This window comes from Hyperoodon ampullatus, assembly GCF_949752795.1.
Source record: "Hyperoodon ampullatus genome assembly, chromosome: 16".
Taxonomy (NCBI): Eukaryota; Metazoa; Chordata; class Mammalia; order Artiodactyla; family Ziphiidae; genus Hyperoodon; species Hyperoodon ampullatus.
The window spans coordinates 59776656-59796326 of NC_136929.1; the positions used below are offsets into that span (position 1 = coordinate 59776656).

Here is a 19671-nt window from a genome sequence, read left to right on the forward strand (position 1 = left end):
ATTTAGAAGTAGATACTAACATATCCTTTATGTTTGAGGAACATAAAGCTCTTAAGAAATTTGGGGATAGGGAGGGGAAAGGAGTCAAGGTAAATTTAAGGCTTATTTTAAAAGCCAGTATAGACAGGTCTTTCATATTTAATTTTGGACATATATTTTGTAAGGGAAAGATTTTTATATTCCTTTTAAATGTCCAGAATGTTTAGGAGATGGTTGATTACCTCTGAAAGGGAATTCTATGAAATCTTCTCTGTTCCTTCACATTTCACAAAGTACCGTTCTCCACAGTTTCAAAAATTTATACTCATAATTGAAACCGAAACTTGACTATTTTAGTAAATACAGCTTTGGTCTGATAATTAAAGTGATTTAAAATGTGTCCTATTGGGAATAACTGTAGAGTAAAATCCCTTTGAAAGGGATTAGGGAATAATGGACACTCTGTTCTCAGCCCAAGTCCCCCTCATATTGTAAAATCCCTTATGAACCCAAGGATTAGGTTTACATTCCTTACTTCAGGATCTTTTGCTGTGAAAACAGCATAGACTGTTTTGTGGCTTATGTAGAACTGATTTTTAACTTTAGTCTATTTTATCTGATATTAATATTGTTACAGCAGCTTATTTGATTAGTATCTGTATAAATTAGGACACTTTAGGTTTAAAGTAACCACTCTTTAGAACTCCAGCCAGTGCTCAGCCTCTGGGGCTTAAAGCAGTCAGCCCAGTCCCTTACTGTGGGTGGGAAACTGCTGAGATAGCTGCAGTTTACTGCTTTTGCTTTGAGTTCTGTCTTCCTTTCTAACACCTGAGGGTTATGTCTTCCTTTCTTTTGAGCTTGACTATGCATTTTAAAACATTTTTAAAATTATAAGTAATCTATATATTTGTAGGAGGTGGGTCCTACCACATTAGTCTAGACTGCCATGGTCCTAAAAATTGTTAGAGTCAATTTTTAGAAAGAAGTTGAGAATTACCTTTATTTTAGTCAGTATTTAAAATATTTTAAAATTTAGTAGATGTAAGCTATTGTATATAGGATGGATAAACAAGGTCCCTGTATATCACAGAGAACTATATTCAATATCCTATCATAAACCATAATGGAAAAGAATATTAAAAAAAACGAATGTATATATATGTATGGCTGAATCACTTTGCTTTACAGCAGTAATTAACACCATTGTAAATCAACTATACTTCAATAAAAAAATTTTTTTTGAAAACTTAATATGACCTCTGATTTAGTTCTGCCTTTTACCATCTATGGGTCTTTCGGAAAATCATGTAAACTCTGGCCTTCACTTATCCATGTGTAAAATCACAGGGTTTTCCAAGTTTTTCCTTATTATCTAGAAGCTTAATACTAAGTAGTCTTAGACTAGATTAAGAAACAAGTCAAATCGACTTCATTATTGCCCTTTACTAGGTTAAAATGTATTCATTTTTTACTAGGGTAAATTTATGATAATTAAATGCATAATTGTTTGGTTAATAAAGCCTAGATTTAGAAAATTTCTGGTAGCAAGTCAACATTAAACTTTCAGAAAAATTTTTGGACCTAATGAGAAATGTGCTTTTGTTCAAACTGTGTTCAGATGAAGAACAAAACTTTCATTTTATTAATAAACCAAGTATAGTCCATGATATGATCATTAGATATTATAACTAATCACATAAATTATAAAATAAATTATTATTTTGTATCTTAATGTAGGTGAAGAGAACTGGTCTTGTGGTGGTGAAAAACATGAAAATTGTTGGTCTCCACTGTTCAAGTGAAGATTTACATGCTGGGAAAATCGCTCTGATAAAACATGGGTCAAGGTTGAAAAACTGTGATCTTTATTTTTCCAGAAAACCATGTTCTGCTTGTTTGAAAATGATTGTAAATGGTAAGTGCAGATAAGGCTTTGTTGGAGATTAATAGCATTTATCTGAGAACAAATCAAATGGGAACAAATTGCCTAAATACCACAGAGATAATTTAGAAATATAAATATATATCTGAAGACAGTTTGATGTACTGTAAGAAGAAGAGTCAGAAAACATGGATTCTGGTCTCAGCTCTGTCACTAACTAGTTAGATGACCCTCAGTGTATTGGTAGATTTAATACTAGCTGCTATAACAAATAAACATCAACATTTCAGTGGCTTAATACACTAGACACTTATCACCCGTGTAATAGTCCAATGCAAGTGTTGCTGAACAGCAGCTATTCTCCATGTGGTTGATCCGTGGGCCTAGGCATCTTCTGTCTTGTTGCTACTGTCATCCTTCTGGCCTCCTCTGCATCTAGAGACAGAGAGTAGAGAAGGCACACCTGCTTCTTAAAAACCCTGGCCTGGAAGTCACAGACATCATTTCTGTTCACATCCATTGTGGGAACTGTAGTTTCTGGCTGGGCGGCTGCCTCCCAGTGACTCCTCTACCCTTTGGAAGGAGGAGAACACAGTATTAACACACAGCTATCTATCTCTGCCACTCTGGGCTACTCACTAATCCTCTTGGTGATTATGATTCTATTTTGCACCCAGGTAAGTATTCAGACCACTTTCCTATTTAAAAAATAGTATATCTTTTACATAGGCACTGTGATGACTGTGATTTATAATATGAATTATATACTTAGTCTTCATTCCATTCTGGACACAGAGCAACTAAAATCTTTTGAATTTCCGGAGTGTTAAGAATGAGAAAGGTGTCTTGTTATTCATAACAAGTCCCTTTCCACCATTACTGAGTTTATGTTAATGAGGTAACTTTTGCGAATCCCCTACGGATGGGGCCTGGTTGCCAGGGGAACCAGCCAGGTACTAGAGGGTTGGAACTTGCAGCCTCACCCCCACCAGACCTCTAGGGAGGAGAACCGGGCTATAGTTTGAGTTCAAACACCAATGGCCAGTGACCTAATCAATCATGCCTATGTAATGAAGCTTCCTTAAAACCCAAAAGGACACGGTTCAGAGAGCTTCTGGGGAAAAAAAGGCTAATGTAGTTCCTAATCCTTTCCCTCAAGGTGTTATTTGGGGGCAAAAAGGGGCAAAAACCAATTTAATGTAATACATCATGTAATACCAAATGAGTAATAACAGCTGTAAATGATATATGAGCTCAGAGGAGTGACAGTGATCCCTGCAGGCTGGCATGTTATAAATAGCTGGGGCTTAAGCTGGACCTTTATGGGTCAGATGTAGAGGAGGAGGAACCCATTCCTGGTCAGGAGGACAATGCATGCGCATGCGGGGTCATCAAGTTGTGAGAAGCAGGGTTCTGGGGGTCAGTGTTCGGAGTGGAAAATTACTCTTGAAGAGAATAGTGGCAGAAGGATTATAATGATAGGTTGGGGCCTTAATGGAGAACTTTGAAAAACTGTCTAGCCTTTGGGCTCTATCTTATAGAACAGAGTTGCTAAATTTGCTTTGAGGGAGAGCTGTTTTTGTTTATATCAAAGTCTAAAGAGTAAGGATCAGATTGGTGATCAGGGCAGTTCCCTTAAGCTACAAGTGGAAGCACTTCCAGAAGAAATGGTCATGTGGCCAGGGTCTCCTGGCCTGCATCGAGTATTTCAAGCTGGTAAGTAGGTATGTATGATAAGTTATTAGATTCTGTAGTCTTTCCCCTGCAATTACAAATAGAGAAGGTAAGTGTGATTGTGGTGGTGGCATTTTTTTCTCCTTTTCCCATTGAAGAGTTTTGAGCAGGATGTAACATGATTATTATTTGTTGTTGTTATTGAATTAGAACATGGAAAGATAAAGAGGTTGAGAGCTTGATTAGTAGACTGTTGCATTAGATAAGGTGTAAAATAGGGTTCAGGTGGCAGCATCGATCTAGAAAGGAAAGAATGTGAAAGGACCAGACATTTGTCGACTGATCTCTTCTAGAGTCAAGAGAGAAGAATGAATAAAAGTCGTGTTTTGCGCTGAGTTGACTACACTTAAAGCACTCTTAATAGCCTCAGAGCCAAGAATTAGAAAAATGGAGGAGTACGAGTAAATTCACCATTGCTTGTGTCTTTGAGTTCAGACACTTAAACCTTGCAAGAGAGATAATGAAATGTGGAAAATCAGGAAGGACATGCAATGGAAATGCTTTTATGCTGGTATTAGAGCCATATATAAATAAAATTGCTATGTTTGATTAGGCTTATATGTTATTTACTTATCTTGGAAAGGGGCATGGTTTAACCCCATGCTCTAGCTAACTTATTTCAGTTATAATTAGTTACCTCAGTTACAAAGCAAACATTTCTAAAGCCTAGTGGTTCTCAAAGTGTGGTCTGTGACCTCCTCATGGTCCACAAGTTTAAACTATTTTCATAATAATACTACATTTATGCTAATAGTACTAAAAAAATATTGAGTAAAACTACTGTTGCAGTTGTATGAATCAAGGCAATAGTAGTCATTGTACTCTTACATAGCCACCTATTTGGAGTTAAAAAAAAGGTGGAGGGTGTGGAGTTTCATGTAAGAATGTCATTGATGAAACAGTAAAAAAAAAAAAAAATCAATTTTATTAAACCCAACCCTTAGTACGCATCTTTTTAAGATTCTGTATGAGAAAATAGGAGGTGGACATAAAGCACTTTTGCTATAAACCTAAGTATGAAGTTTGCCTTAAGGAAAACCGCTTATGCAATTGTTTGAGTCACAAACTGAATTATCCAATTTTTTTCATGGAACACCATGAACTAACAAACCATAGTCACTTAGACTTGGCTGTTTGACAGACATTTTCTCAAAAATGAATGAAGTGAAACCGTCACTTTCAGGAAAACAACTGACAGCATTTATTGCCACTGATAAAATTTGAGCCTTCAAGTGAAAATTAGAATTGAAAAACTCCTGTCTACCATCATCATAAGCTTACAGCTTCCCACTGCTTAAAGACTCTTCTGATGAGATTGGTGGTTATATTAATGAATGAGTTTTGTTTTTTTTTAAGTATTGTGAAATCAGTAAACTCTTGTTTTCCAAATGACCAGTGCATGATGCTAGAAAATCACACGTGAGTGAAAGAACCATTCTAAGTGTAAGACAGACCAGTGGACTTTAACATAACAGTACACAAAGTTTGTTGTGTGATTTCAGATTCCACACTGTAACTCACCTCTAAGAAACTATCCCTTCTCAAAATTTTATGTAGTGTGAAGAGTATTCATAATTATTTGAAATGGCTGTTAAAATACTCCTTTTTTAACTGCATATCATGTGAGGCCGGACACTTTTTATATATACTTCAATGAAAAGCTAAGGCAAGAGGTTGAAAGCAGAAGCAGATTTGAGAACCCAACTATCTTCTATTCAGCTGGATAATAGAGATTTATATAAACTTTAATGCCATTCTTCTCAACTGGTTTTTGTTGTTATTTTGGAAAATTGTTATTTTTTATTGAACTATGTTATTTATATTAATTTATGATGGTTCTTATTGCTATTTTTAATGAATTAATATTTTAAAATTTTGCTTAAATTTTCTAATGCAGTAAATATCAGTAGATATAGTCCACATAAACAAAAACTCTTTGGGGTCCTCATCGATTTTTAAGAGTGTAACAGAGTCTGAGACCAAAAAATTTGAGAACCTTTGCTGTAGCTTCTGCTACTAGTACATGAAAATACGTTTAAACATTGGTCATCCCCTCTTCTTGAATCAGGATTACTAGAAGCAACCAGAATGCTTAGGTGAAAGATTGATCATTACTGCTGGTTAGGAAATGAATTATGAGAACTCCAACAGAGGGAAAAAGAAACAGCCAGAGGAAACATTCTGATAGCTTTGAGGCCTTCAAGATTACTTTACAGCCCAAGGCACAGTAAGGGTCAGTAGTAGCAGGGAGTAGATAGAAATGTGTGTTTGTTTAACTCGAATTTTTTAGTTCATCTATATCTTTGAATGCAGAAAACGTGTGGGCCATCTGCCTGTTCACTTCTGTGCACAATTATCAAAAACGTAAATGCCTCTCCTAGCGGAAGTTACGTGAGACACTAGCAAAGGGGTTTCTTTGTTGTAAAATAGTAACTAATTGATGAACATTTATGTGCTTAGTTCTGTATAAGGCATCTCATCGTTCATTCTCAAACACAAATTTAAAACTTTTCATATTTGTTATCCAGTTTTGTTTTCTCTTTTGTAAATTGTTCATATATTTTGTCTCTCTTGGAGGCTTTATTCTTGTCAATTCATATGTGCTCTTAGTGGATTAAAATATTTGTATATCAAAGATTACTAACCTTTTCTCTGTTACATTGATTGAAAAATGTTCCTTCTAGTTTGTTGTTTTGTCTTCAATTTTGTGGACTTAAAAACAATTAATATTGCTTCCTCTCCCCCTGCTTCCCTGCTGCCCTCACATTACAAATTCTTTGTGGACGTTTTGGATAACTGCATATTTTATTATGAGGAAGACTGTAATGTGTTAAACCATTCCTCTATTTTGGCCATTTAGATTTTTTCTATGTTTTTACTGTTTTAAACAATGCTGCACTAAACATATGCATGCATGAATTTTCTTTTGTCTTTATTTCAAATATTTTCTTAGAAGAGCTTCCCAGAGGAAGAGTTTAGAGTACAGGTACATTTTTCATGTGTGGATGAATTGTTTATTTCAGGTACAAAACTCTAGCCAGTATCAGTTATGTTATGGTATTTCTAAAAGCTCCCATTTGATTACTTGGAGGACTCTGGTATATAGTCCTAGCTCTGGGCTTTGGGACCACACTTAGCAAAGGTAGTGATTCCACAGATACCTTCCATGGGTTTTGTTGTCGGCAAACTTTTCCTATAAAGGGCCAGATGGTAAGTATTTTAGGCTTTGCAAGCCGTAGGGTATCCATACAGCTATTCAGTTCTCAACTCAGCTACACTCCATTGTAGTACAGAAACAGCCAGAGACAATGTCAAAGATTAGGTTTGTCTGTGTTTCCACAAATGTTTATAGGCACTGCAATTTGGGTTTTATATGATTTTCATGTCACAAAATAGTTTTCTTTTGATTTTCCAACTATTTAAAACTGTGAAATCCATTGTTGACCTGCAAGCTGTATAAAAATAGACAACAGGACAGATTTGGCCTGTGGCCATAGTTTGCCAGCACTTGGGCTACATTATTGGTGACTTGGTAATAGACTTTTATTATATTGGGACTTTTGGACCTACATTCAGTGATATGGTGGATTTATCAAGAAAACCCTTAATTTCAGCATGCATCTGATAACTACCTTTCATATTTTGTATTTCAGCTGGAGTTAACCGAATTTCATATTGGCCTGCTGATCCAGAAATAAGCTTGCTTACTGAGGCTTCTAGTTCTGAAGATGCAAAGTTAGATGCCAAAGCAGTGGAAAGATTGAAGTCAAACAGTCGGGCCCATGTGTGTGTCTTACTTCAGCCTTTGGTGTGTTATATGGTGCAGTTTGTAGAGGAGACCTCTTACAAATGTGACTTTATTCAAAAAATTTCGAAAACATTGCCGGACACTACCATTGACTTTTATTCTGAATGTAAACAAGAAAGAATAAAAGAATATGAAATGATATTTTTGGTTTCCAGAGAAGAAATGCATAAGCAAATACTGATGACTATAGGTTTGGAGAACCTGTGTGAAAATCCGTACTTTAGCAACCTAAGACAAAACATGAAAGACCTTATCCTGCTTTTGGCCACAGTAGCTTCCAGTGTGCCCAACTTTAAACACTACGGATTTTATTGTAGCAATACTGAACAGATTAATGAAATTCACAATCAGAGTTTGCCGCAAGAAATTGCAAGGCACTGCATGATTCAGGCCAGGTTATTGGCATATCGAACTGGTGAGTTATACGCTTAGTTCATAAATTGGGGCTGCTTGGGTCGTATTTGTCTCAGAAGTAAAGTGGTGTTCATTTCATCTATGGTAGTGTTTATTGACTCTTAGATACTAAGGTTTTGTTGGTCATACAAATAAAGAGAAGTTAGTGAGACCCTTGAGTAGACAACTCTTAGAGTAGTTTTAGGATTTCTTGTGGCCTATATCAGGTGCTACATTTATAAATCAGAATCTGATTAGGCCCTTTCTGCTTCTTGCTTTTATCATTTCACAGTTGAATGAGCCCTCCACTAGAGATAGGACAAAAAGAGAGGGGAGAGAGAACCAGAATTATTCATTTTTTTCTCAACTCTTCAATATTCTGTAGGTATTCAGTATTTAGTAAAAACTTTAAAAATCTTTAAAAATATGAATTCAAAATAATGAATAGAATCAAAGTAAAGGAATTTTGTCATATTCTTCCAATTTCTGGTATGTCTTCAATCAGCAAGTGGAGAAATCAAACATTTTTACTTTACTATATTAAGTTGTACCTGAGTAAGTATGTGAAAAAGGAAAATATTACTTGGGAATTTTCTCTATCATGATAAAAGGTGGTACCTGTATTTCCAATTATAGAACAGTGTTTTTACATCTCAGCAGACATAACATTTTTCAAAGTAGAATCATGATCACTTTTTAAAATGCAACTTTGAAATAAGGAAAAGAAAATGCAGGCAGGAGGAACAGTAGAGTAAGATTTGGTGAGTAGGCTATAGTAGGAATTTTTAAACTTATCCCAAGAAAGGAGAAGAGAGAAAATCTTCAGAAAAAGTCCATACAAATGCCACTGGTCTGCAGTATATGCTCAACAAAGACCACAGGTTGAAGTAATTTCAGTAAAATGGAGGTTTTCAAATGGCAGCATGTTAGAATCACCCTAGAAACTTTTATTAAAAGTAAGAATGCTCAAATTCTAACCCAGACCTACTAAACTTGGTCCCTAAGGGTATGTCCTAGGACTGTGAATTTTTAAATTTCTGTAAGGGATTCCAACATTCAGCAGGGTTAATAATCACTTGATTCTTATTAAAGAATTTGATTCTACTATAGGCACAAACTACATGATGCCAAACAACTGTATTCTGTAAAGCTCTGACTTAATGTAATTATCTTGTATCGTGGGCTATATGTTAGTCTCTGCCAACTCCAGCTTTATAAAGAATTTTTCTCCCAACCATTCTGGAAGGACAGAAACATAAATGGAAACAGCTGTTACAGCTATACTTCACTAATTCTCATTTGCTAATTAGAATTCAGCAGATTCCAGAGTGAGCGTAAGACGGGAGGTGAGTCTGTTTTTTTACTTGATCTCAGGAGCTCCTCTCCTAATACCTAATAATACCGTGTATGACTCCACTGTTTAAAGATGCAGTAATGTATAGATATAAATTTGCATATATATTCTTTATTAGATACTCTACTAGTATAGTTATAGTATTGTAAATTTATCTGCTGTTACTGTGCAGAGTTTTGTACTTATGCACTTGATGGGCAATTTAAAAGGTTTTTCAAGGTTAATTTTTTGTCTATGTATGACTTTCTTGCCTGGAACCCAAATCCTGAATAGAATGCGACTCTTTGTCATGTGCTTCTTTCCACTGTGAGCTCTTCCAGGGGAGAGACCATGGCCTCATCATTGTTTTTTCCTCAGCACAAAAGAAATATTTTTATATACAAAGATAAATGGTCCACAGTCCCCTACCCAAAGCTCTTGAAGCCAGGTGAAAAGGAATTCAGAATTTTTCAGATTTTAGAAAAATAATATGTACATGCTGTATGTATGTGTGTGTCAAGCTGTTTTAAAAAACTTGATATAAGGGATTGCAGATAAGGAATTCTGGACTGATACTCCTCATTGATAATAAATAATTTATTGAGCACCTACTATGTGTCAGGCACAGAGCTAGGTGATTTATATATGTACCTCACTTAACATTGAGGACAATCCAGCAAGGTAGATATCCCCTTGACTTAGTGTGTTTCTAATAACTCAAACTTTAAATTTTATGCTGTTCAGCTCACATAACCTTATTTCACTCTAATAGGTGAAGAAATCATTCTGTTAAACCATTTCATTTAAAAATATACATATGGGGCTTTCCAGGTGGCGCAGTGGTTGAGAGTCCGCCTGCCGATGCAGGGGACACGGGTTCGTGCCCCGGTCTGGGAAGATCCCACATGCCGCAGAGCGGCTGGGCCCGTGAGCCATGGCTGCTGAGCCTGCGCGTCCGGAGCCTGCGCTCCGCAACGGGGGAGGCCACAACAGTGAGAGGCCCGCGTAACGCAAAAAATAAAAAATAAAAAAAAATTAAAAAAAAATAAAAATAAAAATATACATATGATTTAAAAGAATGCCAAAACTTCTAACAGAGTTCTAAAACTAATTGAAAGTAGGTAATTAATAATTGATTTTTGAATGATGAGTAAATAGGATCCACATCGGTGTCATTAAAAGTACGTTTCTAAGCTACTTTGAGGGTAGCAAAAAAGTGACAAAATTTGTTTAGACTCTAGGGGAAAAAACAGAGATAGGAGGGCATCACATCTTACCTACCTGGTTTAAGTGTGAGTTTTGATTTCTTTTTATGTCCTGTTTCCCATTAGACTAGGCGTTTTCCAAAGCTGACGATTATGCCTTCCTTATGAACCACAACGCTGATGATGAAAGTAGGTTGGAGTAGCCAAGAAAGTTAACTGTTTCAAATCATAACTCAGCGGTTCTCAACTTTTAGTTGCCTGCGAATCAGAGGTGATGCTCATGAGAAGTACAGATTCCTGAGTCTGCTGCCTCCCTTGGAGAGGTTGATTCATGGAATTTCCATGGGAGCCAGGAGTCTGCCTTTGTAACAAGCGTCCAGTCATTCTGATGCAGTTGGTTTGTGAACCACACTTGGACAAACCCTGACATGACCACAGTATTGGGAGCTAAAATAACCATGCCTGTGTTCCAGAACCATAGGATAAAGAGTCCTCTGACTTTCAGTGACCAAAGAGTCTCAGGAATTTGGCTCAGTGATTTTAAGTTGACCTTTCCTTCAAGGGTATACAGAGAAAATCCTGTGAATGACCAGATCCTGGGGAGCAATTTACAGACGTGAAAGTTTTTTGAGAAACTTTACATAAAAATTACTGACGTGAAAAGATTTTTGAGAAATTACCTCATCTGTCATCCAACCTTGGGGGCTGGGTGAAATCTACTCATCGTATATGGATGAAATTTTATTATGATTTCAAAAGACATGTAGTAAAGAATATTTTCTTGGTGAAACTAACCTTAGCTAAGTAGTAGAGCTTTATTTTTGGCTGTGTTGGGTCTTTGTTGCTGCATGCAGGCTTTCTCTAGTTGCGGTGACTGGGGTTACTCTTCGTTGAGGTGCGCGGGCTTCTCATGGCGGTGGCTTCTCGTTGTGGAGCACGGGCTCTAGGTGCGTGGGCTTCAGTAGTTGTGGCATGTGGGCTCAGTAGTTGTGGCACATGGGTTTAGTTGCTCTGCGCCATGTGGGATCTTCCCAGACCAGGGCTCGAACCCCTATCCCCTGCATTGGCAGGTAGATTCTTAATCACTGTGCCACCAAGGAAGTTCCTGAGCTTAGTTTAAAAAATCACATTTTTTTTCCTCCTGACAAGATTTAGGCTGTCCCTAGACTGAAACAGAAAAAGTGGCTCCTGGACTAAAAAATAATAATATGAAAAATACTTAGTGTCAATGGTAGGAAAAGTAGACTCTTGATATGAAGAGTTTCTATTTGAGTTTTTCATTTTGTGTTTCAGATTTATGCATGTATTAAGTACAATTTTACTTAAAGGTTTTCATTTATAATATAAACAAAATATAATCTTAGGTTTTTAACTTCTATACTGCTTACCTTAGAAAGGAGCATAAAGCCATAATTATATTCTTTTCCCTTCATGTTGTATTCTGACAACCTTGGAAGGAACAAAACTTTGTTTACCCCCAAATTCCTTTCCTGACAGTCTCCACTCTATAACGTATGTTTCTCCCATACACTGTTCCTCAGCATCCTGCTCCTTTCCTTCATAGCCCAGCACAGCACCTAGGTTCTTAGATGTTTCCTTGTTACCATCTTCCTTCTCCATCGGACCATAAGCTTCGTGAGTACAGGCACTCAGGTATTCAGTGAAGGGGAACCTTTGTTACAAAATTCTTCACATTGGAGGGAGGCAAGCCGGTTGGGTGTGACGGCTAAATTTTAGTCACTTAATTTCTTTGCCTGTTTTCTCATCTAGAAAAGGAAATTTTGTCTGCTTTACCTTTAGGATAAAAATGAGATAATGGATAACAAGTGTTTAAAATAAATGATAAAAATGCTTTGTGGTATAATTTTGAAAACCCAAGCTTGCTTGACCTGAAGATGGGGAATTTCATTATAGTATCATAACTTTCTTAAAAAATTAACTTTATCCTAGTTTTTCATGCATAGGTAGAATAATGTTTCTTTGTACTTTTACTAGGAAAGTATTTAAATGTTATTATTGGAAGGATTAACTTTTAGGAAATTGTGGGGTGAAGCCACAGTTTCCTTTAATCCTCATCAATATGAAAATGCCTGAGGGCAAGTTCACAGATAATTTTCACTTTCTCTGTGTAAATGTACCTACTTAACTATATTGGTCTCTTATTAAGGTTTTGATAAATACTATGGTTTTTATAATTTGTGTAAAATTGTCTTAGAAATTTTTAACTCACCCTTAGTAGTAGTAGAAAGAAAGAGTCAGTTCTTAATATTTAGAATTTCTATTTTGGTTTTGTATTTTCTGTTTAAGGTTAATAGTTTTAAGAAATACAGCCTTTCTTGTTGCAAAGTAAATAGGTTGGTTCTGCAGGGAAATTATAATCTTATATTTGTGACCTCTGCCACTTGATTTAGAAATGGGCATCATGTCACTAACTTGGCATTCTTTTCCCCTCAAGGTAAACTGTGAAGGTCAGGGAAAGGACATCATTTTATTTAAATCAAAATTCCTTTCATGTACCTTCCAGCAAAAAAAAAAAATGTGTGTGTGTGTATATATATATATATATGTATATATATATATATATGGAAGCCCATAAAGATTTGTTTATGTTTGTATTATGAGTTTGAACTTTTTTCATAGCAAGAACACTTTCATGAAATGTATTTTCCATGATTAGAGTGCAAAAAATGCTAGGAGAAAATGGATTTGATTGTTGTGAATGGTTATTACACTAAATCCATTAGTTCAGAAACTTCTTTCTTAATTGATTTCATCGTCTATTAGAAATAGTCATTTAAAAACTGACTTGTTGGTGGAAATTCAATAAAGTTACACTCAGTTCTGGTTACAGCTTTGAAGTCACCTGAGTGCGGGCACTGCCATTGTGTTATCTCTGCACATAGATCATGTGAGATTGGGTTGGTAGTGACACTGTCTATAGTTAGTTCGTACCTAGCTCCCATATATTCTATGCTTGACAATATTTATTTTCATACTTTTTCCGTAATTAGTGAGCTTGTCAAGGATTGCTGCTACATTTATGAAGTATATTTCAATAAATACATGTTTATTATTTTTGGAAAAAATATTTCTGAAACTAACAAATCATTGATTTTTACTGAGTTACATGCCATGTATCTTTCAGAGGATCATAAAACAGGAGTTGGAGCAGTCATCTGGGCAGAAGGAAAATCTGTAAGTATGAAAATAATTGTTTATAAACATTTAAACTTGATTTTGTTTAAACATATTTCGATCTTAAGTACATGACATTTTGTTGACCCCTGGGGATTAGTATTTCTTATTGGTGTATTTATTAAGTTTTATAAGCATTTGCATATTCTCTCAACAGTTTTTTATATAGATTTATTCATTTAGTGAACATTTATTAAACACCTTCCACAGGGTAGGCTCTGTGCCACATTGAACAATGGAGAGTTAAGGATCACATAGTCCACCCTTCATAGCCTTATACAGTCTAGTGATGAAAACAGAGGTGAAAAAGAGACTGGTATATAACTGTAATTATAACCTGATACCGTGAGAGCACAGAGGAGGCACCTTTACTCCGCTTGGAGAAATGAGTAAAATACTCTTAGGGGAGGTCAGATGCTATTAGTCTTGAAGAATGAGTAGGAGTTCATCAGGCAGAGCAAGTCAGTGGGACTAGAAGGGTAACATGCAGAGGTAGGGCGTGAGAATGTGGGGAAATGCAAGTGATTTGGCACGTTGAAGTCCAGGGTCCTGTGTCTAGCAGAGTAGCAAAAAATTGGGCTGCACCATGAAGAACTCTGTATACCACATAGAGAGTTTAGACTTTATCCATCAGACGGTGGGATACGCTAGCACAGTGCTAACCACCAGAAATAAAAGGCAAGCCACATACGTGATTTAAATTTTTTAGGAGCCACATTAAAAAAATAAAAAGAAACAGGTGAATTAATTTTAAGAATATATTTTACTTGGGACTTCCCTGGAGGTCCAGTGGTGAAGACACCACACTTCCACTGCAGGGGGCACGGGTTCGATCCCTGGTTGAGGAACTAAGTTCCCATGTGCCGCGCAGCGCGGCCAAAAAAATATATATATATATATTTTTTTTTTTTTTACTTAATCATCTGTCCATAAATATTATCATTTCAACATGTAACCAGTATAAAAATATTGGTTAATGTTTTTAATAAAATATTTTGCATCTGGGGGGAGTATTGAGTCTTCACAATCCTGTATTTTATACTTATAGCACCTCTCAGTTTGCACTGACCACATGGGGCTACTGGCTACTATGTTGGACAGAGCAATCCAAGAATATTTTAAGTGGGAAAATGATTTGATTAGATTTGCATGTAAAAAATGAAGTGGGGCTAGACAGGAAATAGGGAGATTAATAAAAAGAGATGATGAGGACTTGGAATTATGTGGATGGGTTGGGAGGGCATGGAACCAAGAGATACTTTGTAACTATGAGGATGACTAAAAGATGAGTAGGGGGGCCTAAGTGTCCTTCAACAGACTTTATAGCAAGTAATTTGACTATCTGGCTGGATATGTCGTGAGCCCCTCAAGTTCAACCTAGTTCAATACATTCAGTATCTTCCCCGCTAACCTATTCCTTCACTAGTGGTCACCATCCCATTCCCCATTCCACTCAAACAATCAATCACCAAATGCTGTGAATTCCACCTTCAGACTATCTCTTGACTCTTATTTCTTCCCAAATTGTTAGCACCTATTAGAATAGGTTCCTCTGCCAGAAACTCCCATAGTATTCTGTACAACTCAGTGGTGACGCTCATCACAGTTAAATTTACATGTCCAGTTTCTTATCGTCTCCAGATCAGAAGGTTCATGAGGGCTGGGATTCTCTGTCACATTTACCAGTGTATTCCCAGAACCTAGCACAGGGCCTGGCCTATGGTTGGAACTCTCCCTTGGATTTATATAAATGCCCAGCAGCTTTTTGGCTTAACACCTGGTTCTCAACTACTTTATGGAGAATTTAGGTTTCCAGTTATATTATCTAGAGTGTAGGCAGCATGGTAAAGTGGAAGGACATGGGTTTGGAGTCAAGCAACCCATCCTTGAATTCTGGCTATGTCGCTTACCAGCTTTATGACTTTGGACAAGTTATTTAATCTCTTTTGGCCTCCGTTTCCTTATCTATACAATGGGAATAGTAATAGTACTACTGTCTAGGATGTTGTGAGGATTAATTAAATGAAATAACACATATAAAAGTGAGCATGTTTAACCTTTAGTGAATGCTCAAGGATAATTTATTATTAATGAGATCACATTTTATTTGTAAGCTTCTGTTGGCTCATCATAACAATGATTTTTATCAAGCTGCTATAGTACTGAGTTTATTGAAACTATCACATGAGTAACTATGTATAATATATTGAAATTTAGTGAGGTTTATAGCATATTCCAAACTATTATAAACAGTTCTGATTTATAAAATATTTTACTTTTATAGTTGATAAAACATTCATATTGACACCTAATATGCCACTGACCAGGAGAAATAAAAAAACAACTTAAGTAGGAAGTTCTATTACATACACACACACACACACACACACACACAAACAGTACAGGCTCAGTAAACATGAAAATTAAAGGAAAGTGCATTATTTATTTTCCAACTATATACACTAGCACATTTTTAGTCCAAAACAGAAATTGTCTGTTCAAAATATTTTTAGGATTTCTGACTTGCTAACCAGTAGCACAGCACAGAGCATATAAGAAATTAACAATAATTTATTGAGTACCTGCTGTGTATGGAACACTGTAATAGGTCTACTTTAAGGGGTAGAAAGGAGGTATAAAACATGGTTTCTGTTCTCTAGGATCTTATAACCTATTCAGGGAGAGGTGTCTGAATCAAGTGAAACAGTTTGTGAATTAGGCTAGTATTAACTGCTAAAACAAAGGACTGCCTTGAGATTATATACTAGAGATGATCAGGCTGCTTGAAATTTAACTTTGACAAGACCACACTGTGGAAGGAAAATCTAATATTGTATTTTTCTGATGGCTCAGTTTATCATGGAAAAGTGAATTCATTATAAGAAGTATGATACTAGGCTTTAAAGATACAATGTAAGATGCCTTTTCAGAATGTTGAAAACAGCTTTGTTGGTTTGCTTACTTTTCATAGAGAAGTTGTGATGGAACAGGAGCAATGTACTTCATAGGATGTGGTTATAATGCTTTTCCTGTTGGATCTGAGTATGCTGACTTCCCGCACATGGATGACAAACAGAAAGACAGAGAAATAAGGAAATTCAGATACATTGTACACGCAGAACAGAATGCCTTGACATTTAGGTATGAAATTTGTTCGCATGTATTTTCTATAAAATGTAGCAAGGGTTAGTTAAAATTAGTTTTCTTTTAGCTGTAATTTATTGCCTTTCTAAAAATTCCAAGAAATATTCTTTTCAGAAGTATAACTTTGGTCATACTTGGTCTTTGCTACCTGACCTGAAGCCATTGTCAGGGATCCTGCAGGCCTTCAAATTTATTGAGCAAGTCTTTTTTCCTTTCTTCCTTCTCTCTCAGGTATAAAACTGCTTGAAGTTTGTCCTTAGGGTCTTGCATATTTCTGCATTATATAATCAACTTTGTTTTCTAAATGTAGAGCCCATATATTTATATTTATGAATATTAGATTTTATTATGAACCAAATTGCTTTAATGTAGTTTTTGTTAGAGATTATAACTGGCATTACCTCCTTCTAATGTTAATTTAGATCATTTCCACAAACATTTCTCAGCATTTACCATTAAGTGGGTGACCTTAGGGTATTTAAATCTGCATAAGTCATGGTTTCTGTCCTTGAGGAGCTTATAATGCAGTATGGGATATAAGACTGTATTCAACCTAACATGGTCAGTTGTGTGGGAAAGGCCAACACAAAGTGGGTGGAAATTCAGGGGCTGCTATGGATGGAGGGGGAGTGAGAGGGAAAAGCTTTATGGAGAAACTGGCATTTGAGCTGTGCTTTAAAGGTTTGGTAGGATTATGGCCATTGGAGATGCTTACTTGAAGGGAAACCATTCTTGCTTCAGGCATAGCAGTGGGCTAGAAGTAGGAAAATGCTTGTGTGTTTAGGAACACAGATGTTCCACTTAGGCTGCACCATGGAGCACATGGGATCGGTTGGGACTGACAAGAGAGGACTTTGAGTTTAGACTTCATTTGGTAGGTAGTGGAGAAACAGAATGACATTGACAGAGCCACACTAACGATTACTTAGGTTGCAGGCATATTGTTTGAACAAACTAGATGCATACAGTTCTGCTGCCCTAGTACAAGGGAACAGAATGAGAATCTGAACTAAGGACATGGATGCAGAAGGCTGGTGGTGGGGAATGTAAGACTGAGAGCAGTGTAAACCATAGAACCCAGAAGTACAACTCCTGTATCCTCAGATGAAGCATTCCTTAGTCCTAAACTACCCCTGGCATGTAAAATTTCACCAAACTCCTCTGTTTTTTTTCCTTGTGCTCTTCATTACAGATTACTTGCTTCGTTTTGTCAAATCCAAATGCTTGTTAAATAAAATTATCCTGTGTTAGGGAAGGGAGTAAGGGAACTGTAACTCAAAACAGAACTCTAATATTAATTTATCAATTTAGTAAGCATTATGAAATATCTGTTAGTTACCAGATAAGAGGTAGACCTTTTGGCTACCATGATGACTTAATGTCTAATCACGCATGGTACATTCTTAGGGAGGGTGTTAGTTCTAGCCCCTAATTCTGGCATTATAAAGAGTTTCTTACTTAGAAAGCATTGTTTTCTCTCTCTCTCTGTTTTCATTTCCTTTGTAATGTAATACTAAAAATCTTGCCATTGACTAATTCAGCAAGAATAAGGCTTGATCATTATTGTGTATAATGTTGTAAATCTGTTCCTAAAGCAGCTCAATTTTAATGTTTAAAGATTTTTCTAAAACATAACTTACCCTTTTAGAAACTATCTTCCTAATATTTTATATATATTTTTTGTAGGTGTCAAGAGATAAAACCAGAAGAAAGAAGTATGATTTTTGTGACAAAGTGCCCGTGTGATGAATGTGTACCTTTAATTAAAGGTGCGGGCATAAAACAAATCTATGCAGGGGATGTAGATGTTGGAAAAAAGAAGGCAGACATCTCTTACATGAGATTTGGGGAACTTGAAGGTGTTAGCAAATTTACAGTAAGTAGATACACATTTTTTGAAATATACTTTTTATTATATTGTTAGGTACCCTGCTGCATATTTTAAATTAGTGATTCTTACCCTTTTAAAGAGTTATCATTGGGTTTATTTTTATGTGCAAGCACTTGCTTAACTACAAATGTTCACTTAGGATCTGCCTTATGAATACTGATCTCTGTCAAGAGTTGTGCATTGACCTTACAGATCTTGAATTAGTTAGTCCTTTGGTGCCATCTGGTGGCTAACAAAAGAAAATCCTTGACCCACCTCTTCCCTCACCCTTCTTTCTGGATTGAAGTGGTAGACAGAAGTGAAAGTAGTTTAAGATTACCCAAAAGAAGGGGACACACACACACACACACACACGTGCCTTTCTCATGAGAAAAATCAGGAAAAAATTAGAAGAATTTAATATTTGACATTTCTAAAAAAGTGCTGAGGTGGTTTGTGGAAAACTCAGAACTTTAATTCTTTGTGCTTTTTTACTACTTTGGTTTCTAAAAAACTTTTTGTTTTTAGAAATAATCTCAAGCATATAGAAAAGTTACAAAAATACTACAAAGAACGGTTTATAAAAAACTTCTTGGGCTTCCCTGGTGGCGCAGTGGTTGCGAGTCCGCCTGCCGATGCAGGGGACACGGGTTCATGCCCCGGTCCGGGAAGATCCCACATGCCGCGGAGCGGATGGGCCCGTGAGCCATGGCCACTGAGCCTGCGCATCCGGAGCCTGTGCTCCACAACAGGAGAGGCCACAACAGTGAGAGGCCCGCATACCGCAAAAAAAAAAAAAAAACTTTTCCTTTTTAGAAATAATCTCAAGCATACAGAAGTTACAAAAATACTACAAATAATTTTTTTTCCAGAACATTTGAGAGTTAAGTTGTTGCTATGATACCAGATCACTCTCAGATACTTTCTTATATATTTCCTCAAACAGTATATTATCCTACATAACAACCGCAAAACTCAGGAAATTATCATTGATATGTTGCTACCATTTAATCCACAGAGTCCAATCAGGGTTTACCAGTTGTCCCAATAAAGTTCTATACAGCACAAGGATCCTGTCCAGAATCATATGTTGCTTTGATAATTCTGGCTTTTTAAAAAAATATTTAT

At 36.2% G+C, this 19671-nt stretch overlaps 1 protein-coding gene across 1 annotated transcript in view; it reads left to right on the forward strand.

Moving 5' to 3' along the window:
- The window catches only part of CDADC1 (cytidine and dCMP deaminase domain containing 1), a gene marked incomplete at both ends in the record, with an annotated part of 37906 nt that overhangs the window by 9486 nt on the left and 8749 nt on the right, over positions 1-19671 (forward strand). Inside the window, 5 exons of the mRNA XM_079721557.1 lie at positions 1717-1894; positions 7249-7818; positions 13480-13529; positions 16501-16670; positions 18360-18549. Coding sequence (XP_079577683.1) covers positions 1717-1894; positions 7249-7818; positions 13480-13529; positions 16501-16670; positions 18360-18549 — 1158 coding nt within the window. The remainder of the gene's footprint in view (positions 1-1716; positions 1895-7248; positions 7819-13479; positions 13530-16500; positions 16671-18359; positions 18550-19671) is intronic.